Raw genomic sequence first — 24,994 nt, 5'->3', positions numbered from 1 at the left:
AGCGAAATGAAGACGCATGAAAAAATCTGTCGCACTGCGAGCCATCACTTCCACTTTCAAAATTTTCACTAGCCTATATCCAGACCATATTTTGGCATCTTCAATGTGGAGGCAGATGCTTCCTTTATGACCCAAAATGCTTACCCGCTCGTGGAATTTCGCCTCCACAGGAAAGACAATGTTAAAATGGACGAATAATCTAGAGAAGCTGGATATCCTTATTTGCCAAACAACATATGAGTCGAATAGGCAAGATTGTGCACCAGTGATGAACAGCTCTAGATGCATATCTAGCACAGCAGCCGTGACAGTTGAATAAATAGCGATAACAGCCTCCATCCCCACGCCTCCCCCCGTCGCCGGTCATCGGGCTCGCTTTCCAGAAAAAGTTCCTGAAGTACACCTTGAGCTTGCCCCCCCCCCCTCCACTTTTTGAAACGTTCCTACGCCTATGCTCACGTTGCGGAAAGCGGACTGGAGGGGGCTATGTTCGCCTCCTTGGCAAATGGCAAGGGACAGTTAGCCACTTGTACGTTGGGTGGCGCTGCTACTGGGCGCTGCTACTGGGCGCCTCCGTGAGTTAGATACACATAGGTACTAAGAACCAGCAATAAGAAAGTTACCAGGTTGAAAAGAGTGTAGAAATGAATGAAAGATGGTTCACTTAAGTTACATCAGCGGTATGCTACAACAAAATGGATCTTTAAAAAATCCGGCACTGTGTGGGCAATGCTCATGAATTTTCAGTAGCGCTTCATTGTAGCACGTGGTCAAAGTTTCCGTCACGTAGACCACATGTAAAATTTACTCCCAAATCCTTCTAGTTTGGTACTAAGGTTTTTCGTTCGAACCGCAATGCCTTCGTTGAGAAAAATAATACCTTTGTTTCAATTTCAATGCATTCATTGTTAAGCTCGTCACGATCGCTGTCAGTTACAGCCAGAGTGCCGCCAAGGGAGGGGCCTCGGGAAGGCCCGTGCCCCCCTCCGTGGACCTCCTCCTGGACTTCTCGTTTTTCACCACACATGACTCCAGACAGAAGGTCAAAAGCATTTAAGTTGAGTATAGACTTCGTTCGGGCTATGTGCGCTACTTGGGTGAAGGTAGACCTGGTGACTCGTCGACCGAGGCGTGCTGTGACGCCCTCACAGAAGCACTGACGACTTCTTGTTCACCAACTGGGCAAACACGCTGTCAACAACGACTCAAACACTCTCACACACCTAACCAAGCGCTTTGCCACGTTGGGACAGGTGCGGGTCTCCGGCTCCACCAGTGTATTTTTAGTGTGAATGAAAGCAGAACGTCGGCATAACAAAGATGTCGAGATGGCAAGGGGTCTGCCCATACTCAGTCGCGCTCTGCCTGTCGCACTAGCTATCGCACGGTGTCGGTCTCCTCGCCTGCAACATGGTCCAGTTCGCCGGATCCTACCAGTTCGTCTCTGCGGACAACGACGAGGCCCTGCTGACGGCGCTGGGAGTAGCCGCGGCGAAGCGGAAGATAGTGCTGAACCTCAAGCCTGAGGTCAACGTCAGCGTAGACGGCGACCACTGGACCATCAGCACCGCTAGCGCCATCCACTCCAGCAAGCGCGAGTTTGACCTGGGTCAGCCACATCAGTTCACCGCGCAAGATGGCAGGGCGGTGACCGGAACGGTCACCAAGGAGGGCAACAAACTGGTTGAGACGCAGAGACACGAGCAAGGCCTGGACCTGGAGATCACGCGCGAGTTCACCGACTCGCAAATGATCATGACCAGCAAGGTCGGCGACGTCGTATCCGTGAGGGTACATCAGAGGAAGTAGGCGGGGAGCGGCGGCCACCGCTGCGGTTGCCAACTGGACGCAGCAGGCGAAAACATCGTCTGTAACTACCGCAATACATGCTGCAACATGAACAGCACCTGTTCTCTCTGGCTTCATTCCGAACAAGTGCATAGCTGTTCAAACTACAACCGCGAAAATGATGCGCACGTTGTGGTGCCTCCCGCTATAAATTTACATTCACGATTTGCAGCGTGCAAAATCGCCTTAACCTAGCAAAAACTTGCCCCTTCTTGTATTTTCTATAATTCGATTTTCTATTTTCTAGCTCTATTTTCCTGCATAAATCGGCGAAAATCTTAGATCTCAGCTTCAGTACCTGGAAACATCATCTTGATCCTTGTGCCACACCTCGCCGTATCTCCTCATACATTGACGGATAAGCATTTCACTTATTTAAGTATTTACTCACTTATTTAAGTATTTACCAACTAAACAAACACTCAACTGCGATGTGGCTGTTTCATGCAGTCCATCACAGCCGAGGTGTGTAAATAGTACGACACACGAATTCATAGCTGTCATGTTATGGACGTACATGGTAAAAGACAAAATGTAACACAGCGCTGCGTTCCAATTGGTTCATCAACCGCTACAGCAATGGCATGCTGCTGTGGCGGAGTCACATCGCAGAACAGACCGGAGAAGTACCGCACCGGACCCGACGAGGGTAGAGGGTCGCCTCTGACTGTCAGCTGCCCTGCTCCAGTGTCAAGGTGCTTCCGTCTGCTGTCATTGTGTTGGTTTCTGCCGCATTCTTTCGTAAAACAGAAATACGTTTTCATAACATGCAATGACACTAATACCATCAGCATTGGCAAGTGACTGTTGCCACTTGATCAACGTTCACACCTGGCAGCAACTCACTCAGTTCAAAATCCGATTGGATTTTCAACCAATAACACCGTTTATGTTAGTCATCCGTTCTACCGCTCACGGCTGCTAAGCCACGCTGACCACCGGGACTGCGGGTTGGCGCCTGGTGCTGTAACATCTTTTTCGACAGTTACCACACATCACGTTTTCACAAACCATTCGAGTCGCCACGAATAAGCTGCCTATGGACATTTTGTGCATTTCATTCATTCCAAAATTGCCCAACGTCCATCTAAAACACATGTTCCACATGACGTTCCACGCAGAGTCGAGACAAAGTGAGCTCAGGCATGGACGTAATCACACCGGCAATATTACGTTCGTCCTTTTCTGCTTTGGTGCCGTTTCATATGGTTGAACCGAAGTCCAGCCCATCCCCAGGCGTTACGAAGGCCCGGACTTCACCGATCACAGTGATAATCGCACACATGTCTGGGCTCCTATTCTCACGGCAAGTCATGACAAGATAACTGTTTATAGTAATTATACGCATTATAATTTTGAATTGAAAAGCACGACATCGAGTATCAGTGCGCCAATCGTCACGTTCCAAGCGAACTGTGAGCGGATACATATGACATCTTTGAACCTTTTGTTAGTGATTCTGCCTGCATCAGTACCCGACCGCTTTTCATGTCGCCAATACGAACTAGGGACAATTCTGGAGGCTGCGGCTCCTTTCAAATAAATACTGTAATATCAAGCAAGAAACAGGGCTGCTGGCTGCGATTGCTCGGCTGCGTTCACCGCGGCGAAGTTAAAGGTAAACTTTGTTCAAGAGCTATAAAAACCTGATAATTTCACACCTTAATTCGATTCCAGCCTAAGGACTTCTGTGTCATGAAAATATCCAACATCTGTCTTTCCAAGCCCGAAAGGCTATGTGAGTAAACTCTATATTTACCACGGCCAGTGGTCGGCAGCATATTTTCATCCGCATCCATACACAAGATTGTCTCTCCGCTAAATACCAAAGCACACCGCTTATCTCGCCGGAGCCAGCTGGCGCGCCGGGAGCGCAGACGGGCCTGGTCCGTCTGTGGGAGGCGCTCAGCGCACCGACGCACGTCTTCGGGACGACACCGGCGGCGAACATCACGCAATGTCGGGGGTGAGTTCACTGGACTCGCCGCTGTGCCCCCCCCCCCCCCTGATATACAGTGCCAATCGTTTTGAATGCCCCGACTGTTGATGCCCCTCAGCCTGTTGCTCTCTCCACTGCTCCAGCCCTCCAGGCGCACGCACAGGTCGGCTGGCTCCAGCACAAACCATGTCGCTGTCCACCTACTCCAGGTGGACAGAGCGGCACAGGCGGCCGGCTCCAGCACGCTCCGGCACAGTCGTCACGTCAGCGAATGTCCCACGGGTCGGCTCGCTCCAGCACAAACCACGTCGCTGTCCATCTACTCCAGGTGGACAGAGCGGCACAGGCGGCCGGCTCCAGTACGCTCCAGCGCGGGCGCCGCGTCAGCGGACGTCCCACAGGTCGTGTGCCAAACACACCAGGCGCTCGGCTTTCTAAAACACGCGGAGCGTGATGCGCGATGATGATGCTGTGATGACGCACTGGGCACACAACATCGGTAAAGCTCACTGGCTTGTATATTCCACAGCGATATAATCATCCCGGGGTGGTCCACTGGAGACAACGTTGCACACATCTCTCCCAGGGAAAACGAACTTGACTCATGCGAACCGGGTGTCAAACGATCGTCCAAGCTCATGTTCTCGGGGCCCGGACAGCTCGCCGCACGGCCGCACAGGCCGGACACGAGCCCGGCAACACGGCCACTCCGGGTCCGTGCGGCCCAGTATGGGGTTAGATGGTAACTGTGGCATGCGACCGCCGACACGCGCGCAGGAGTCGGGCATAACCGTTCTCACGAATGAATATTGCGCGAAATGATTACAAAAAGTCGATACGTTTGAAGGATTCCTCATAGGCATATTTAGTGGTTTCTCTCTTTTTATATCTAACTGCTTTTTGGTGTTGTTCCAAATACGTCGCCGTTTAGCTTAAACTGGAGACCTGTGCTTGTAGAACTAATTCCTCTAAAACGCCCTTCCTCTAAAAGAATGTTAACACCGGCAAATCTGTCACAGCATCTTTCGCCTGTTCGCCTGTCACACTCTCCCCTCGTACGTGCTCTTTTTCGACATATTTCACAATTGTAAACAACTCGCACACAACTCATTCGTGAAAACGCCTGATGCTCATGTCCGTCACGCACTTGTGCTTCATATATAATTCACAATTCACTTGCAATTGCCAAAATGCTGAGTGATCTGGACACGTGGCGTTGCCTGTATGCAGCCTCCTGGCAGAGGATGCGTGAACCAAGTCAACACAAACAAGCCCTTTAGAGCGGATCGCTGCCGACGTCGAAGCCACACAGCTCGCCCTGTTGAATAACACAGTGACAAGGGGAGCGTCGGCCCTGCCCAGTGGTGCCGGGCACCTAAACAGAGAATACACACTCGCGCACCATAAGACCGCCGCATCACCACGTACAAGATACGCAGCGTACTTTCAGATCACAAGAACTTCCACAGCACAGTGAGACAAGCCAGCGGGTGCTTTCAGACCTGGCGTCCCGATAGACGGCAACCCCCGGCCCGGCGCCGCCGGCCGGGCCGGGGGTCGGGCGCAGCCCCGCCACAGCTGGCGGCGGGCTCGGTCTCCCTCCCGACAGGGGCGGCCGCCGGCACTGCCGACACCGCTGCCCACGGCGACAGCCACGACACACACCACGCCTGCGGAATGAGTCCGGACCCCTGCCCTCTGCCACGGGACCCGACCCAAGCCGCCGGCAGCGGCGACCGACGGCACACGCATTATACGAGCGGAGCGCTGCCAAACCCGTCACCTCACACCTAAAGCGGAGACTGCGAGCAGCACTAGCCTCCGACTCAGCCAACTCGGCCGGCTCCCTGGCGCGCACCATCCGGCGTCCGGCCGGCGTGGAGAGCGCGGCGTGCCCGACCGAGCACCGTCGCGCCGGCCCACGCGCCGCGCGTGGGCCGGCTGCGACCAGCGCACTCGGCCCCGCCCCGGACGCCGTCGGCACGTCTGTCTCTGACCGGGCCGGCAGCGCTGGCCGGTCAGCACTCGGTCTTGTGGAGGGCGCTGTCGGCGCGGCAGCGCTCCTGACGCTGCCGGTCCTCCAGGCCGCGCACGGCCGACAGCAGCTGCATGTCTGTCTCTGTCTGGACCGGCAGCGCTGGCCGGTCAGCACTCGGTCTTGCGGAGGGCGCTGTCGGCGCGGCGGCGCTCCTGACGCTGCCAGCCCTCCAGGCCGCGCACGGCCGACAGCAGCTGCATGCTGGCCTCCTGCAGCGCCGCGCAGGCCGCGCACAGCGCCGTGGTGGGGCTGAGCGAGACGACAGCTGCCGACAGCGGCCAATAAGTCAGGCGTCCGGACAACGCTGGCCAGACGCAGCCCGGCGCGACAGGGTCGTGTGGCGCACACCGACAGCGGGACGGTCACCAGTCAGGTAGACAACAGTCCAGGAAGACTGCGGCCCAGGGACGACGACACGGCGACCGCACAGCAGGGGACCACAGATGAGCGGCGAGTTTGGGCCAGCCCGACACGAGTAGGCTGAGATGGTGCTCGTCAAGGGCAGAGCGGGCGGGACCCGCGGGCCTGCGACCACACGAGCCGCTAACCAGCGATTGCAGGTCAGGAGACTACATGCTGGGGAGCCCTGGGTCAGAGTGCCGCGGGTACGGATCCAGAGACGGCTGATCGTGGGTCGGCCATCCACAGGCCACGTAACCATGCCACAACGGCCTGGAACCCAGTGGATGATCGCGGTCCAGGGATATTTAAACTACTGGACCACGGCTAATGGCTGATCACTACTGACAACATTATCAGACATAGGAGCGCCCAAGCCAGCTGACCACGGGTATCGGTGGATGATCGCAGATCAATGAGTCATTGATAAGCGACATACACACAAACAGTCACAAAACAGGAGGGTCACAACCACCGACCGTAGCCAACGGGTAGGGACTCCTGGCAAACGAGAGACGAGAGCACGTCCAGGTATACTGACAGAGGATCCCGCGCGCAATTGAACGCCACCTTTCCGACTTGCAGCCATCGCGCTCGAGCGCCCGGCTCGGACAGCACCGGCGGCCGGCAGCGGCACTCACGCTGCGCCTCGGAGCGGATGTGGCAGAAGAGGTCGATCACGGTGGAGACGTCGTCAGCCTCGTGCGTCAGCTCGGCCGGGAACTGGCCCCTGACGGACGGAGCCCGGCGGCACGCCGACGGTGAGCAGAGGACGCGGAACGGCTCGCACACACGCCCCGCACCAACACACCAATCCGGCCATAAACTGGCCTCACTCATACTTCTAAACGAACGTGCTTGCGTGCATTAGAGGAACGTAGGAGAGGAAACCCCTTATGGACCGCGTTTAAAAATAATTTGTAAGAATAATCGTGTAATATTCACGCCAGTAAAACGTGTTACCATCCGATAATCTCCACCACGACAACAATCAACATAAGTCGGCATAAAGGGGTTCCCCTTCCAGCAAAGACGAGTTCCAAAGTTGCGTGGTTGCATGGTTTTCCTGCAGAGTTGTTGCCAGTTGCCAATCCCATTTACTATTCTAGTTGCTTTTCGCTGTACTCTTTCCAGCCTGTCTTTATCTTTTTGGAAGCATGAGGACCAATCCTGTACACAATACCTGGGTGTGGCCTGACATAAGCTAAGTACAACTTTTTGATAACATCCCTTTTCTTGTAATGGGCATTGCTGTTAAGAAGTCGCAGCATCTTAAGTGCCGTGCTCTTAACAATCCCACGTCGCTTTTTCAGCCCTTAAGTCCCTTGTAGATGTTCACGGATCACAACCAATGAAACTGTGGGCGCTTGACTATTTCTACGGCACCAAGGCACCAAGTTTTACAGCGGCAAGTTTCAAACCCGGATACTGAACCAGTTCATGCGTGTAAGCGTCACCGATTTTATTGGGACGATGTTGCGCCGCCTCGGCCGCCGCTCTCCTGCCCTCAGCGGCGCCGCGCCGTGCCGGGCGCCCGGCGCTCGGCGGTGGCCGCCGCTCACCTGTGTGCCCTGTAGAAGCGCACGGCGGCAGTCAGCTGCTCGCCGTTCAGCAGCTCCAGCAGGCGGGCGCGCGCCTCCTGCGGCGAGGAGACGGCTCCGGCCGGCTCGTGCTCCAGCTCCTGCTCCTGCTCCGTCTGTAGCTGGAGCTGGCCCAGCGCGTACCGCAGCTGGGTCACCTCCGACGTCAGGTCCACCACGTCCTGCGGCGGGAGGGCGACGCCCACTCAGTCTACCGCCGCCGGCGCGTCGGAGACAGCGTCCGGCGCAGCGGCGACACGATCCGGGGTGGGACCACACGGCGGCGGCGGCGGCGGCGCAGACATCCGACGCCCAGGCACAAGTGGCAGCACAAGCGCTCCCAACGGGGGCTGAGCGATGGGTTGGAGGCGATGTGGTGAAGGAACCCAGTTTCCGTAGCCAAACGGAAGAGGAAGAACATCATGTTTAACTAGCTCCGTTTCAACCGGACTTGAGTGCTCAGCCAGACCACCTGTTGCATGACACGCGGGTGGAACCGGACACATTTGTGGGGGACGTCGCCGCGTGGAGCGGACGCCCACCTGCGCGTCCACGCTGATGAGGCTGAGCGTCTTGGCGAATCCCTCCATCAGCAGCAGCAGCTGGAAGTGTAGCTTATACAGGGTGCGGCACAGCTCCATGTAAGTCTCGTCCAGCGGTCCACCGCTGTCCAGCGAGCCATGCAGAGGCACCGTGGTCCGCACCACGTCCAGACACTGGGGCAGAGCACACACGTCAAGTCCAAACACTGAGACAGGGCACACACGTCAAGTCCACATACTGGGGCAGAGCACACACGTCACGTCCACATACTGGGGCAGATCATACACGTCACGTCCACATACTGGGGCAGAGCACAGACGTCACGTCCAGACACTGGGGCAAAGCACACACGTCACGTCCACATACTGGGGCAGAGCACACACGTCACGTCCACATACTCGGGCAGAGCACACACGTCACGTCCATATACTCGGGCAGAGCACACACGTCACGTCCAGACACTGGGCAAAGCACACGCGTCACGTTCGGATACTGCGACAGAGCACACGCGTCACGTCCAAACACTGAGACAGAGCACGCACGTGACGTCCAGACACTGGAGCAGAGCAGACAGACAGTTTTTAGTCGGCGAAACAGAACAGCACCACTCCAGACACTGAGGCAGACCATGCACGCCCTGCCTATGTGGCACGGCCCGTAAGTCCAAACGCTGTGACAGACCATAAGGACTTTGTCCACCTGCTGCATAATCGCACATTGACACGCAAACACTGGTACGTACTGCCTGGTGTCAACCAGTACGCTCTCACCGGCAGCGGACATATGCTGACTGGCAATGTCGGATACATAACGGCTGACATATGCCCATATGAATATACTGACCAGCAGAAAATGCTCCAAACTATCTGGCATGAGCTGATATGCAATGATTAGTAACAGCTGCTATGTACTGATAGGCGACAGCTGGTGTATACTGACCAGCAGCAGCTGGTGCATACTGACCAGCAGCAGCTGGTGTGCACTGACCAGCAGCAGCTGCTGCATACTGACCAGCAGCAGCTGGTGTACACTGACCAGCAGCAGGTGGTGTGTACTGACTAGCAGCAGCTGGTGTATACTGACCAGCAGCAGCTGGTGCACACTGACCAGCAGCAGCTGGTGCACAATGACCAGCAGCAGCTGGTGAATACTGACCCGCAGCAGTTGGTCGCGTCGCTGCTGGTAGCCCTCTAGGTGTTCCTGCAGTTCGAGGAAGGTGAAGCGCAGGCGCGGCAGCACGCCCAGCGTCGAGAGCAGCTGGCCGCTGGCGTACACGTGCGGCAGTCGCAGCTCGCGCAGCGTCGACACCACCGTCTGCTGGGGCGGTGGGGAGCGGCGGCCGTCAGACGGGTCAGGCCCCGCTGCCCGGTGGGCTGACACCTGAACACGCCACCTCCAACCGGGCCGCTTCGCCTACTCCGTGCGGATCTGCCGTTAATATCCTATTGTAGCCCACACGGCATTCTTCCAAAGCCGTTTAATCAGGGGGATGATAGGATAGTCACTGCCTAAGTAGGCGCGTCGGCTGACGCAGCAGGGATGCACAGCATATTACCGTACAGGCCTGCAGAGGGCGGCCACGGCCCTGCCTGTCAGCGCCGGCCGGGGAAGCGGGCGCACGCACCTGCAGCACGCGACAGAGCGGCCGTGCCGCCTCCAGCGCCGCCAGCTGCTGGCAGCTCTCCTCGGCCGCCAGCACGAACGATAGTTGCATGTCGGCCAGCAGCTTGCAGAGCAGCAGCACGGCCGAGGCGGCGACGGCCGGTGGCGCGCCGTCCGACACGAGCGCCGACACCTGCCGGTGCCACTCCTGCTCCCTGTCCGTGTGGCGGACGCCGGCCGCCTCCTGCCGGCCGGTTGGCGGCGTCACGGTCGCCCACTGCCACTAACCGGCGCACCGGGCACCGACTGACCCAGTCAGCAGCATCGCGCTGCACGCCACCACTGCCCGCGGACACGGCGACAGCGGCCGCAGGTCACAAGCGGGAGCGCGAACAATGGAGCCTGCAAGCTTAAAGGCGGTGTGCCATAGTTGTATGACGTTTGAACTGAAATGGTCCGGTTCAAAGGCCATTCAGTGCAGTTCATAAATCGGACCTTCTTAAAATATAAAACACTATTTTCCGAGTTTCCCGCCCGCAAAGATGCGCAGACGACTTCGTGCAGACTATTTTCAGGCACAACGGACTTCAATTAGCTCTCAACAAATGTTGTGCAGGTAGCGCAAGATTCGAACATCAAACACGTTTAGTACTATACAATACAATAAGTTTCGCAGCACCTCTAACGTCACACAAACGTTCCACGGCGCATTCACACAAAGACGCATTGAGGAGCACATTTACTAAACGTAGAAATTTTGTTGTCTTAAGCAGCCTTCCAGTTAAAAGTATACCAATAGTTATAAGTGAGCTTATCTCATAACAATGATGTTTGTTTCAATACCTTCAAATGTGAAACATTGCCTTTAAGTACAGTGCTGGGATAAAATTAATTCTTCGCGGAAACGCCACTAGAGATGACGCCGAAACGGCCGACCACCCTGCTTGGTTGTGACGATCTGCCGGTTTCTGCAGCGAATTGTCGCATCGAGAAAATTGCAGCCAATATGTGTGCAATGCCCCAACAATGCTGGGGAGTGGTAACAGACCAACGGCCACGCTTTGTGCACATTGATACGGTAATTGAGACCCCACATTGCCCCTTCTACACCTACGTCCACACTTTCCCACTGTTATATTTCCAAAACAAAGTGGCATTTGTTCTAGCACGATTTTGAAAATGACTTTCGGCTGGCTTACCGGAGCAGAAATAGTGCCGGTCCTGTCTCCTTTGCATCGGCCCACCTAACCCTAACACCGACGTAACTTACTGCCCCAGCAATAGTACGCGACAGAGGCACCAGCCTTTGAAAGGGCTCGCGCCGATGTCACAACTTCGCACAGCTAATGGAGCGTAAGGAGCAGCCAAAATCACCGACACCTGGACCCCGCAGCGGATCACACAAGGCCCGTGCCACCCACTCCCCCCGGCTGCCACGCCCCCGCGCCCGCAGCCGCCGCGCGGCCCCGCCGACTCACCGCGAAGTCGGCCAGCAGGTGGCCGAAGCGCGGCGAGGCGTTGCAGGGCGTCAGGTCGGCGGCGTTGTCGTGGCTGCCATCGCTGGGCGTGCTGGACGACTGGGAAGAGCCGGACGAGCGGCGCTCGCGCGCCAGCAGACTGCCGGTGAGCGTCACGCCCGTCACGCCCGTCACGCCCGTCACGCCCCGCCCCCTCCGCCCGCCGGCCGGTGCTCGGGACGCCGCCGGCCCGGACCGCGGCGGCGACCGAGCGCCGCCAAGCCATGAGGCCCCAGCCGGGCAGTCCACCCACTCTCGGCCTATTTATGGCACAACGCGGCCGTATGTTGCATTCAGCACGCGCTGAGCGCGACACACGAGCAGTGCATACCGACCAGCGGCCACATTCACCGCGGCAAGCCCCACCAATGTGCCAATTTTGCGCCGTGCTGTGCGGTTAATCAAGCGAAATAATCGAGTATGAAACCAACCTTTTCGCAAATTTTCAGCATGCTACACGACAGGGGTAGGTCTGCGGAATATTTCAACAGACCAATGTACGACGGAGTTGCTACGGTCCGCATTCTAGCCGAACAAGAGCGCATTATGTATCTAGACTCGTCACACGTAGCCGCACGGTGGCTGAAGCAAAATATACGGGAAAAGAGCATCAGCACCAACAGGCAGTCATCGACGATCCGCTTTCATCTTGTTTTGGCACGCGACCCGGCCCGATCCTAATGTCACATCGTCTCGACCATGACCAGGACAAACTTCTGGTCTGTCCCAGAACTACATGTGACGGGCCCGACCCACAGGCGCCTGGTGTGATAAAGACCGGCCCACAGGCGTCTGGTGCGATGGAATGCGGCCCACACGCGCCCCACCTGTCCGGTGCGAAGATGGTGGCACCGGCAACCGATGAGGCCGACTCGAACGAGGCCACGTCGTCCAGCGGGGACACGCTGCCGCCGTCATCGTCCGACGACTCGTCATGCAGCACCGTCTGCCGACAGCAGGCCGGAGCCCCACGACGGTCAGGGCCAGGGTCAGGGCCGGCACCGGGTCAGATCAAGGTCAGGCCAGCAGCCAGGAGAGGGTCACGATGGGAGCGACGTCAGGGCCAGGGTCAGGGCCAGGGCCGGCACCAGGTCAGATCGAGGTCAGGCCAGCAGCCAGGACAGGGTCACGGTAGAAGCGACGTCAGGGCCAGGGTCAGGGCCGGCACCGGGTCAGATCGAGGTCAGGCCAGCAGCCAGGACAGGGTCACGGTAGGAGCGACGTCAGGGCCAGGGTCAGGGCCAGGGCCGGCACCGGGTCAGATCAAGGTCAGGCCAGCAGCCAGGACAGGGTCACGGTAGGAGCGGCGTCAGGGCCAGGGCCGGGGCCGGCACCGGATCAGATCGAGGTCAGGCCAGCAGCCAGGACAGGGTCACGGTAGGAGCAACGTCAGGGCCAGGGTCAGGGCCAGGGCCGGCACCGGGTCAGATCAAGGTCAGGCCAGCAGCCAGGACAGGGTCACGGTAGGAGCGGCGTCAGGGCCAGGGCCAGGGCCGGCACCGGATCAGATCGAGGTCAGGCCAGCAGCCAGGACAGGGTCATGGTAGGAGCGACGTCAGGGCCAGGGTCAGAATCAAACCACGGCAGATCAGGTCTGGAGTCAAGTCAGGGTAACCTGTGGAGCTGGATCAGGATCAGGACCGAAGCCGGAGGGAGGTCAGGACCAGGATAGGAGCTGTGTACGAGCCAGTCAGGAACAGCGGCGCGCCAGGGTCCGGGAGTGGCGGGGCGGGGCGGGGCGGGCAGTCAGCCACGCTGGATGCAAACCGAGCTATACCCATTCATCTACCTACGAACGGAACAGACCGAACCAAAATGTCCCTCTTGAGCGACCATCCGACCAATGAACCGGAACCGCCGAAGGGCGCTCCAACCAAACAAGATGCGACCAAGGCACGGCCAGTAATTGGCACCGCGCATCCCTGTCGGCACACTTAGTGGTGGTAGTGCTGGTACTAGATGGCTAACGATATTACATAACTAACCCTAAACCGTAGCACTAACCATCGTAAGCACCAGTTACACATACAAGTTTCACCTCAGCACTCCAGTGGCAATAATCGACAAAATGCGCTTATTCAATCTATCACAGACGCCGCAGCACCACAAAGCGTCTAAAATCAAACAGCTTGTCCAGACTGCCACATGCCAACTGCTTCTGTGACAAGCCGCACAAGCGGCGGCCGCCAGCTGGCAGCCCGGGCGTGCGGACACGGCGCGCCTGTGGGGCCGGACGACGGCGGAGTCATGCTCACCTTGCCCGGCACCAGGTGGCGCGGCGAGAGCAGCGACGAGTCAGCCGGCGGCGCGGCCGCCTCCTCCGGCTCCAGGTTCCCCAGCGAGCGGCGCCGCACGCCCCAGTTAAAGTTGTCCAGACTCTCGCCCTGCCGGGTCAGTCAGGTCAGCAGTGGCAGGCGTACGGCAGACGGTTTAGAGCACGACAACCACAACATGGTTCGCGCACACACAGTGAAAAGCGTGAAACGTCTGCCAGCTATTACCAATCCCGCAACCTTGCTAGACCACCACGGGCTCCGCCCGCGCACATACCAAGCCGCTGGTAGCATACAGGCAACCATCGCCCGCTCCACTACGTCGACACTAAATGTCACCAGGACGACAGGTTACACTCTTACCCGGGCGGACGGGACGGCAAGTCACACCCTTACGGCATTCGCCCTCATTTTCGTTACACAGCATGCCATCCTCCTATGAACAACGTCCTGCCAATACCGTCAGCAGAACAGCACTATCCCTATCGCTGCGCCTGAAAACCCGACAGCGCACACTCTCTCAGTCTCCAAACGCAGAGGCGTGACATCAACGTATGGTCCGTCACGACGAACGAAATGCCACCACCGACAACTGCACCTTCGATAGTGCGCATAAATCGTATACTTCTCGGCCCTGTTTAAAGAAAGGGAGGCCAATACAGATGTGACGCAAGCGAGTCTCTGGGTCAGCTGACGCCTTCAGCGGGGGCCAGCTGGGCTGGTCGCCCGCTCGGGCTGCGCGCCAGGCCTGTCGTTGGGGCAGCGTTTGGTATGCCGCCGAACGCACCCTTGGTTGATAAACCACCACGCCCATGGTCCACCAAAGCATGGCTGTACCACCTGCTGTCGCCACACGCCGTGAGGCTGCATCGGTAGCAGTGACTTCCAACGTATCTCAGTTTTGCAATGCTTTGTCCAGGTACATGCGACGAACTATGCAGTTGTTTCATAGTGAAACGCAGGTGTCAGGCGAACAAACAAATATCAGACCTTCATAAACGTGTCCAAAAGAGACGTCGACGTCTTTGAGTACGGTGGTGTGACGGTGTGAGCAGGCACGGTGCGAAAAGTGCTTGATGGTGGCCTGATTGGAAGTCAAGCATTGCAGGATGACAACCGCATACGCTTACTGCCACAGAAGAGTCAGAGAGTTGGGCCTGGGCCACGTTTGAACCAGCATTAGTGTCGTGTGCATCGGCGCACTCGATATATTATCGGTGTCAAACCACTTACAGTTCTTCTCTCGCAGAAGACCACCAAGAGTAATTATACGATCCAATTGACATTTGCGACCCTGACGGCAGTCGTGACGGGGCCGAGGTGAATCGTTCAGAAAGGTCAGACCATGAGAGCCCCCCAGCGCCGGCGGCGGCACGGCGCGATTGCCTGCTGCCGCCGGAGCCGCGGCTCAGCTGCAGCCCTGCTGCCACCGGAGCTGCGGTCCGGCTGCACCTGCTGCCGCAGGAGCCGCGGTCCGACCGCAGTCCTGCTGCCGTGCCTCGGGACCCGTCCGTTGCCGCACGGCGCGCCGTCCCGTGCCTCCGAGATCTGACCCCGGCGGCTCAGCCATCGAAGCGACGTTCGAGAAATTCCAACGATATTTTTCCACCTACTCGAGACCGTGAACGGGCGACTGTGAGTGGCGCCGCCCCGATCCCTGACGACACTGAGCCACATATGTCAGCCACACGACCGCACGAGAACCACATTGCGTTCGAAATGGCAACCATAAACCAAAACTATTCCCCAACTAGCCGGGAGGTGGGGGTGGGGACCACGAGCTGGTGCGTCACACTTTTATATATGACGTCACGCCTTGATAAAAGACAGGAGCTCACAGTTCCCACTCCGGCAACAGGTGTACCTAACGACAGCAATCAGCCGACCCAGCGGATTATAGGCGGCTGGCAACGGCCTTCACTAGCGACCATTGTCAACACGACAGCGAAACCTCTGAACTGGAGTCGCGGCTGTCAGTGGGAGACCATCGCCCATCCCGTGCTGATTGCGTTCGTCACGTGCACACCGCTTCAGCCCATGAAAAAGCAACGGGAGGAGACACAGAGACCGCTCGCTGCCGCCGCCCGAGTCGTCCAGGTTAGCGTCGTCCAGTCAGCGCTGCCACCCAGGCTGCCCGCCATGCGACTGTAGGCCCCGCGATCGACCAGCGGCCGCCTCAATACGAACGGAACCATGCGGCGGCCAAGATTAAAGCCTCTAAATCTTCGCTATTGTCCCAAACACGCCCGGTGACTCGCACACATCACGGTTGTCACATCACACAAACGCCACGGAATATTGGAGCGCGCGCCTCCACTGAAACAGATGACGCAATCCACCCAGGGAGCCCCGAATATCTGTCCCGCGTCCGCGTTCATCAAACGGCCACAGGAGTGGTGCGGTGGGCGTTCAAAGGTGACAAGCCGGCACACGCCAGGCCTGGCGACGGCGCCGCGGTCGCCAGACGTCCAGTCTCACGGGGCGGCGGCGCCGAGCGTGACCGGTCTGGGCTCCGGTGTCACACGGCAGGCCTGGCGACGGCGCCGCGGTCGACAGACGTCCAGTCTCACGGGGCGGCGGCGCCGAGCGTGACCCGCCTGAGCTCCGGTGTCACACGTGGCCAGGCGACGGCGCCGCGGTCGACGGATGTCCAGTCTCACGGGGCGGCGGCGCCGAGCGTGATCCGTCTGAGCTCCGGTGTCACACGTGGCCAGGCGACGGCGCCGCGGTCGACGGATGTCCAGTCTCACGGGGCGGCGGCGCCGAGCGTGACCCGTCTGAGCTCCGGTGTCACACGTGGCCAGGCCGGCTGCCCGGGCCACACCTCCGTCCGCCGCGCTATAGCGCGCCCGCCAGCCAGACCAGACGTCACGAAAGCCAACAGTTTGGCGCCTAGCTCCCCGGGCTGGTACAGTGCCGCCCCGAACGGTAGCAGTCGGCATTCAACAGTGGCAAACTATTGGCTTTCTGTATTTGTCCGTTTTCGGCAAATAATGGCCTGCCTCCCGTGTCAAACCCTGTCAGATTGGTCATGTGCCACAAACACTTGCCCCCCAAAACTGGACAGTAAACATCTGAGAGCCTCGTAAGCGGTGCTACCCTACGCGTAGACTCCCACCGCAAAGTCTACTTTAATCCAAGGGTACGATTAGTTTACTTCCCTGATTGGTCACCATCGGGTGGTAAGCTCACATTTACAGGTGCGGTAACAGATGGGTGAACACGCAGCCAATACAAGCTATGCACCAAATGTACGGAATACAAATTTAGCGTGTTGTTTGCTGACTGACGCTCAATACGGCTTGCTGGTTTTCAGACAAGCTAACCGGTCACGTCACCAGCTGATGGCTAGTGCAGGGTGTCAGGATCGAGTGTACTTTTGGGTGATGAGAAGAAACATCGCCATTTTATGAACTCTTATGGAAAGTCTTCCTCAATTCATTCAAAGGTCCCGGGAACAAACCAATTTCCCACGGCTTGTCAGGCCTTGGAAATATATCGAGGTCATTCCGGACAACCAGTTTGGTTTGCACCTCGCCACCGGGTAAATTATATACGCTGGGAAAATAACTGCTAAATCATACAAACAGTAATTTTACCTACGACAAACAGCTAGTTGCTTTATATTCCGTTGTTTCGCCGTATACTTACCGATCTTAAAACTTCTGCGCTACATCTTGCGAATTTTCAATGGGATGAAAACGCTATGTACGCGTCTAAGTCGCACGCAACAGCTGACGTGTGACGCATGAAAAGTAAAACTTATGTGATCCATCAAGCACCTGTAGGAATCTGAAATCGTTACCGAAATGCAAGTGGACAATATTCAAACATCCCATATCCACGGCTCAAGCCTGTGCGCAGACACACCCGCGACACGGCCCGCCGAATCTGGCAGGTCGTTTTGCCGCCCGCCGTGGCCACGCGATCGATCGCCGGCTGCCCTGCGAGCTGGAGACCACCTCCAGCTAAATCTCCACTGAGCGGAACAATGGCCTTGTAAAATACAGTGAGACACAGTCCAGCACGAGCGCGGCCGAGTGTAGCGCGCTTACCTCCTGGCTCTCCAGCTCGTACTCGAGGAAATCGAACTCGCGGATGACGCCGAACTGCTGCGCCTCGTGCTCGTCCAGCGACTCGGCCGACTCGTGCGGCACGCCGGACACCTCCTCCGTCGACGAGGCCATCGACGACTGGCGCTCCAGCATGTCCGACGTCTGGCTGAAGATCACCTGCGCGCCACACGTCATCATGATTATCATCCATGGATGCCCTTCCGCAAGTTACGCCGTGGTCACAGTCAGCAGCTTGTCACGTGTCACAAACGACAGGTTTCGTTACATCGGTACGTTAGATGAAAAAATCATACTGGCCATGTTCAGCGAAAGCCCCCCTGCCTCCCCCCCCCCCCACACCCGCTGGTCACTCCCACTCACCGACGGACTCTTGGGCAGGCCGACTCGCGTGCCGCAGCTGATGAGCAGGTTCAGCAGGCGGTCGCGCGTGCGACTCTGTAACCGGGCCGAATTCGGTGAGCATCGGGCGAACGGCCGTCGGCGTACGGGTCCCAGCGGCAGCGTCAACAACGGGCCACGCGGCACACAGAGCGAGCCACACCCAGCCAGTCCAGCCTCGCACCGCCTCACCATCTGGCTCTAGATCTGACCGGGACGTCTCCCCAGCACAGCACGCTGCACTACAGCAACAAGCAACGGTAACTCAGACAGGGCACCCGGGCTCCAGCAGTCACAAACCCCAGCACGCCCCAGAGGCGCCGAGCGGCGGCGGACGTCGGTCCGCCACTGTCAGCGGCGAGCCCGGCCGCGGCGCGGCACCCAGCCCGACCTGGGACAGCCAGGGCCGCTTCCAGCCGCCGCTGGTCACGTCCGCCAGCAGGGTGGAGACGGAGCGGCGAGGGGACGCGCTCTCCTCCTTGGCGGCCGGCTCGGCGCTCGGCTTGGTCACGCGTCGTCCTATGATGGGCGTCTGAGACACGTCGAACGTGAACTCCATGGTGCGGCCTGCGGGCGCGGCCGGCACGGGCGTCACTGCGGGAGGTCCCGGCCGCTGACGTGGCGCTCAGCCGGGGGACACGCGCCGTCACCGAGCGCTGTCAGATGGCAGACACTCTGCCGACTCCCCCCGATCCCGTCTGAGGCGGGTGGCAGACACTGCCGACCCCCCTGATCCCGTCTGAGGCGGGTGGCAGACACTCTGCCGACTCCCCCGACCCCGTCTGAGGCGGGTGGCAGACACTCTGCCGACTCCCCCCGATCCCGTCTGAGGCGGGTGGCAGACACTGCCGACCCCCCTGATCCCGTCTGAGGCGGGTGGCATACACTCTGCCGACTCCCCCGACCCCGTCTGAGGCGGGTGGCAGACACTCTGCCGACTCCCCCCGATCCCGTCTGAGGCGGGTAGCAGACACTCTGTCGAGTCCCCCGATCCCGTCTGAGGCGGGTGGCAGACACTCTGCTAACTCCCCCCGATCCCGTCTGAGGCGGGTGGCAGACACTTTACCGACTGCCCCACTCCAGTCTGTGGCGGGCTGAACGTACAGCCCCGCGGCCACCCGTGGCAATGACGTCCCCTCGGCGGTGCAATCTGTCTCGACTGAAGACACAACTTGACACAACTGAAGCCTTGTGGTGCGGCCAATGTAGAGCAGCAACAACGCACATACCATTGCAGCTCAACCCAAACGCAAGCCGAGCTGCCCAAATGCAGTCTCCTCGCTACGGGCGTCTCACAGCGGCGGTCCCACAGAACAGACAGGATGGTTTAGCCTCATGACAGACATAACACTGGTCCCAACGCGTTCCCACGAACAACGCGAACGCAATCTCAGTGCTGCGAACAATGTGCGTTTCCTCGGCATACGCTAGCGCCATTTACTGGAATCAGAAATACGCATCGTCAGCGTAGTGGACAACGGTGTCGTCCTGGGATGCATACATGACTTGGGTTAAAAAGAACTATGCAGTGAGCAATATGCTGCTCTACAATATACTCCGTGCCTACGTAACCTGCAAAGATGATTTAAATGCTCGCCAGGACCTGAGCCTGTTCCGAGGGACTCGACCGGGCGCCCGTTGAACCGTGCGTTGTTCCGGCTCAGCCTTCATCAGACCTATCACCTTTCCAACCGCAGTCAGACCACTGACTGTAGTTAACCCGTACATGAACTGGTCATCGGTCACTCGAGTGTCCGGTCATTGGTATCTATGATGGACCCCGTGCTCCATACTCTTGGCAAGCAAAACCTTGGCATATGTGTGCCACTGAGACGTGGCTATCAGTTCTTGCCACGGACAAAATACTGGCATTCCCCGGTTATAGACTGGTGCATCGAGACCGCCCCGTTGAGACCCGAGGTGGTAGTGTTGCCATCGTGTGTCGGGAAAACCTCGCTATAAGCTTTCTTCCAATTAAGAGCACCGAATGTGCCTACGAGTTGTTCTGGGTGCCGATCTCGGGCGGGGACACCGTTCTCTTGCTGTCATCATTGTGTTGACGTCATCTACCGTCCACCATCTCAGCCGGTACCAGACGGTTTGGCTGACTTATATAACCAACTAAGTGCTGCTGTGAGCCTGGGCAAGGCGGCCTTCTGCCTGGCTGATGTATATACATACATACATACATACATACATACATACATACACATACACACCCACACCCACACCACACCCACACCCACACACCCACACCCACACCCACACCCACACGCACACCCACACACACATATATATATATATATATATATATATATATATATATATATACATAGACCTATATATATATATATATATATATATATATGTATACATAGACCTTTTAGAGGCGGACGGTCCTGGTGTGCGTCGTTTCAGCCCTGTTTTGAAAGACCTTAGCCTGTTGCAACTCATCAAGACACCTACGCACGTGGACCCGACCGAGACTCTCTTATATCACATCATCAACAGTCCTGACTAGGAGCCAACTGACCAGATGTTGACTGAGATGATCGCCGACCATCTGATCATCATTGTCCGCGGCGTGCCAGGTATTTACACTACATTTTCCATGTCTGACGAATGATAAAGTCGACTGATCCTGGTCGAAGACATTTATCGACGTTAGGCCAGGCCACTGAGTTGCAAAGTCATCACCGGGGGCTTACACAGCAATATTTGCCTCCACATGCAGCAATGCGTAGTTTTCTTTCTTGTTTTGAACTGATCTGAAGGGAAGGCTTTCTTCAGTCCTCTGCCGAATCACGAAAAGCTTTCAGGCGCCCAAAAGAAGGCACTAAACTTTGCGGCGCATGGGGATTGACGACACCGTTTCCGCCACCAAGACACACAGCCCTCGGAGTGTGTGTCTATAAACAAACTCTGCGGCGACGTAAAGAAGCTTTGCAACGCGGCACCTTTGGTAATCTGCTTGCGTCTCAGCGTGGTAATTCCTCACCCACGTAAAAAGTTGCCGCGGAATGCTGCAGCCACCACTACGGCGCCACATCATCTACGACTCGTTGCTGCTCTTGGGCGCATGGCCAAATGTAACCGACGACTGTTATCACTCGCACACGACTTGCCACCGCACCGCAACATCGCTTGCCACCGGCGTCGGCGGCTAGAGGCGAGCAGGTGCAGCGGCCACCACCAGGGTCGGCTCACAGCGACCGGGTTCGGATCTCACCAGGCAGCTCTTTCTTGGCCACCAGCTCGGCCTCGACGAACGACACGTGGATGCCGGAGCCGTCGGCGGCCTGCGCCAGGCCGCTGGTCGGCGCCGCCGCCAGCGTCGAGCATTGGGTCACAGCCAGCTTGAGAATACGCAGCGCCTCGCGCCAGTGTTGCCCCTGCTGGTAGAGCAGGCCACGGTCAGGGCACGGCCTTGGCGGCGCGTCCAGTGACAGGTCAGGGTCAAAACAAGACGCTGACAGAAACAGCCAGGACACGGGACTGACAGTGACACGGGTCAGGTACTCCAGTGATACGGGCCAGGTACTCCAGTGATACGGGTCAGGTACTCCGGTGATACGGGCCAGGTACTCCAGTGATACGGGTCAGGTACTCCAGTGATACGGGTCGGGTACTCCAGTGATACGGGCCAGGTACTCCAGTGACACGGGTCAGGTACTCCAGTGATACGGGTCAGGTACTCCAGTGATACGGGTCAGGTACTCCAGTGACACGGGTCAGGGCCAGCACACAACCTGAACAGTGACACAGATATCCTATCATCCATATCATCCAGGTTAAGATGTGGAACGGAAACCAGCTATTCGGACTCCATGCTGTTAGTGAGCCAGCGCGAGAACACTATGTCGGCACATCTCTGTGCCTGCTGCTCCACAAGGGCGCACGGGACATGTCCAAACATACGACCAATCTCCATATTATTAATGGGTGTCCAGCTAAGTCAATTAAGTTTTGGTATCATCTCGCGTGACGACAAACTTCAGTGAGAACCTCACTTGGCCTTTGCTGAACCAAAAGGAAGTCTTAATGGTGATTACAATAACGACAACATAAAAATAGCGACGCAAGTGCAGGCTGCTGGCGGTAACATCAATGACACTGACAATGAGGGAGAGGGAAGGGGTTGAGGACGCTTTGCCCATTAGGTCAGTTTGCGTCAACCAGGATCCCCTTTCTCAGTTTATATCATTATCAGTCAATGCCGTGAATGGGAGAATGAGGTGAATACTGAGAAACAGGGACAACAGCCACCAATGAGGCGGGCAACGCGGTCCAGCCGGAGCTGACGAAACCGAGGCGGATGGAGAGACGTCGTTAGGTTGTTTCGGCGCCGCTGCCTATCCGGCGGCCAGAACGGCCGCCATCGAACGCCTAACGAGCCGCCCAGTTTGCCAATCTGAGCTGAGGCGGGCGGCGAGCTGGCCGCCGGCTGGTGGCGCGGAGAGTGCGACTGGCGCATCGTCGCCGGGCAGGCCGGCTGCCAACCTGCGCGTAACGGGCGATCGAGCGCAGCAGGTCGGCGTTGATGGGCTGGTTGGCCGTCTGGCCCAGGTCCATGTAGTGCAACAGGCAGTGCAGCACGTTCAGGATCGGCTGCTGCACGAACGGCGGCCCCTTCTCCAGCACCTGCGGCGGCGGAGGAGGGCCAGTCAGCCCAAACTACGGCCGGCCCGAGCGCTCAGCCCGACAGGCTGACTGGTTCTGTCCGCTCCGGCGCTCAGCCCAATACGACAAGCCTGAGTACAGACGTCACACGGCTTACAATGCACGGTACTGCTGCTATTAGACCCAGCCTACGTCCCAGCCGGCTGTGAAGGACGCGCCGCAACCGGTGCCGCTGGCTGGGGCCGTCTGAGCCGGGTGTGAAGGACGAGCTACAACCGGCGCCGCTGGCTGCGGCCGTCCAAGCCGGCTGTGAAGGACGAGCTACAACCGGCGCCGCTGGCCGCGGTCGTCCGAGCCGGCTGCAAAGGACGAGCTACAACCGGCGCTGCTGGCTGTGGCCGTCCGAGCCGGCTGCAAAGGACGAGCTCTAACCGGCGCTGCTGGCTGTGGCCGTCCGAGCCGGCTGCAAAGGACGAGCTACAACCGGCGCCGCTGGCTGTGGCCGTCCGAGCCGGCTGCAAAGGACGAGCTACAACCGGCTGCGGCTCGTCGCCGGCCGGCGTCGCTGGCTGCGGCTGGCGACTGAGTGGCCCATCCGCACGGCACGGACGACCGCCAGCCGCTCACGGCACGCCCGGCCAAACACTCGGGCGTCGCGGGCCTCCCCGGCCCGCGGACTCATTACTTGCTGGCCGACGCCGGGCGCAATATCGCTGGTGAGACTCGCCTCCCACACCGACGGTCCGCTCCCGGATGCTACACCGAGGATGCTACACGGGCGCCGGTCGAGGGGACGGGGACTCCCGGGACGCGTCCCTCCGCGGCGCCAGCCCGCCTCGCCCCACACTGGTGGGCACTGAGGCGACACGCTCCACACTCCAGACGAGCACGGCTCGGCGGCGGGGGAGGCCATGCCCGGCGGTGACGTCGGGGCGGTGACGTCACTTTATATCTTTCCGGCGGGAGAGCACCTCGATTCTCCTCTGAGCCCTCAATGAACATGGACAAAAGGGAGTATTGGGCCACGTCAACACAGAACATTCCCCGGAAATGCTGGTGCACTAGGTACCCGAAGACATCACAACTGATTCATGTTCATGTTGCGCCAAGTAGCATCCTGTAGGTACCTTACAACTATCATTCCAACTCCTCTATACGTCAGGCCGGTCTGCAAATATTGATAGGTTTTTCGCAAGATACCACCTTGGTCAGGACAACGAAAAATGAACTGTAAAACGCGGCAGATTTTTAGCACAACGTGGCTGGTTTTAAGGCATAGACTTTTAATGATACTTCACACTTCTTGCCACCAAGGTCCTATAACGAGTTTACCGCAAACGTCACACTTGAAGAAAATGACACAAACACCACGTGCATTTCAGTCCTTCAGGTACTCACACCCCGCCATCCAATACGCGGCACTGTAACTGTGCTGAGGGCTGCACGAGCATAGAAAGCTAAACCGAACGGGTTTGAAGACACGCACCGAACACAAACACAAGAAGAAACAAAGCGACGAATGTCCGTGTTCGCCAAAACGACCGTGCGAACTGTTTCTAAACGCACATCACGAAACAACGTGGTTCAAAAGTCATGTCAAGTTGCCCAAAAGCTAGGCACCAGAACGTTCACGTCCCAGGACAACGCGTGGATGCTCAACCTCTGGAGAAGATAACGACTGTGCAATAAATCTTCGTACCCTGAGAAAAACGTGTTTTTTGCTGTTGCTAAAATCTCTACCGCGGTGTTCATAAAACGGGTCACGAACGTCAAGTTTCATTTCGCCTCCCCACACAAGCCTGCAAAGGCACCGGTTTCGGCCGGTGTGGGGGAGTAGCGTCCCCCCGGGTGCCAGCCTCGGTGACGGGTGGCCGGCACAAGCTGTTCGCTTCAGCGACCCGGCTGGGACGTGAGCTCCAGCTTCTTGTTCTGCCAGCTTCTTCACCATCACTCCCATCACCGTACAAAAAAATCCGCCCTTTCACCACTCTTCATCCTCGCTTTATCAGGAACCGTTCCCCCAATCGCCTCCGTCCCGGGTTGATCTGATGCTGGCGGCTGAGGGGCGCGCCGTGCGGGTCAGTCGCGACGCGCCCAACACTCCACTTTAGCCGGTATATCTGGGGGCGTGGAGAGGGGGACGGGGCATCACGCGGGCCAAGTGGCTTGTCGCCTGCGCTG

The 24,994-nt window shown here is 58.0% G+C and overlaps 2 protein-coding genes across 2 annotated transcripts in view; one reads left to right on the top strand and one right to left on the bottom strand.

Annotated features, from left to right (window-relative positions):
* Positions 1-1,410: 1,410 nt before the first annotated feature.
* Positions 1,411-1,809, top strand: LOC119107382 (fatty acid-binding protein, muscle). Its single transcript, XM_037230816.1, has one exon. It carries the CDS (start codon positions 1,411-1,413, stop codon positions 1,807-1,809), a length of 399 nt encoding a protein of 132 aa, XP_037086711.1.
* A 3,944-nt stretch (positions 1,810-5,753) lies between these two features.
* LOC119107381 (protein furry) overlaps positions 5,754-24,994 on the bottom strand; it is a 68,646-nt gene continuing 49,405 nt past the window's right edge. Inside the window, exons 14-27 of the mRNA XM_037230814.1 lie at positions 22,694-22,834; positions 21,423-21,588; positions 18,585-18,760; positions 18,176-18,250; positions 17,795-17,971; positions 13,722-13,850; positions 12,294-12,412; positions 11,428-11,566; positions 10,038-10,193; positions 9,503-9,664; positions 8,347-8,520; positions 7,787-7,986; positions 6,866-6,954; positions 5,754-6,090 (exon numbers count right to left, since the gene is read on the bottom strand). Of these exons, the coding sequence (XP_037086709.1) occupies positions 5,933-6,090; positions 6,866-6,954; positions 7,787-7,986; positions 8,347-8,520; positions 9,503-9,664; positions 10,038-10,193; positions 11,428-11,566; positions 12,294-12,412; positions 13,722-13,850; positions 17,795-17,971; positions 18,176-18,250; positions 18,585-18,760; positions 21,423-21,588; positions 22,694-22,834 (2,061 nt within the window). The 3' untranslated portion in view covers positions 5,754-5,932. The remainder of the gene's footprint in view (positions 6,091-6,865; positions 6,955-7,786; positions 7,987-8,346; positions 8,521-9,502; positions 9,665-10,037; positions 10,194-11,427; positions 11,567-12,293; positions 12,413-13,721; positions 13,851-17,794; positions 17,972-18,175; positions 18,251-18,584; positions 18,761-21,422; positions 21,589-22,693; positions 22,835-24,994) is intronic.

The sequence above is a fragment of the Pollicipes pollicipes genome, unplaced genomic scaffold, assembly GCF_011947565.3.
Source record: "Pollicipes pollicipes isolate AB1234 unplaced genomic scaffold, Ppol_2.1 Scaffold_6686;HRSCAF=7923_pilon_pilon_pilon, whole genome shotgun sequence".
NCBI classification, from domain to species: Eukaryota; Metazoa; Arthropoda; class Thecostraca; order Pollicipedomorpha; family Pollicipedidae; genus Pollicipes; species Pollicipes pollicipes.
Note: the sequence above shows the minus strand (reverse complement) of the source record. Positions and strands in the feature narration are given on the sequence as shown.

What these genes read in the sequence shown, in the direction of transcription:
- LOC119107382 (XM_037230816.1), top strand. Translation starts at nt 1,411, where the DNA reads ATGGTCCAGTTCGCCGGATCCTACCAGTTCGTCTCTGCGGACAACGAC.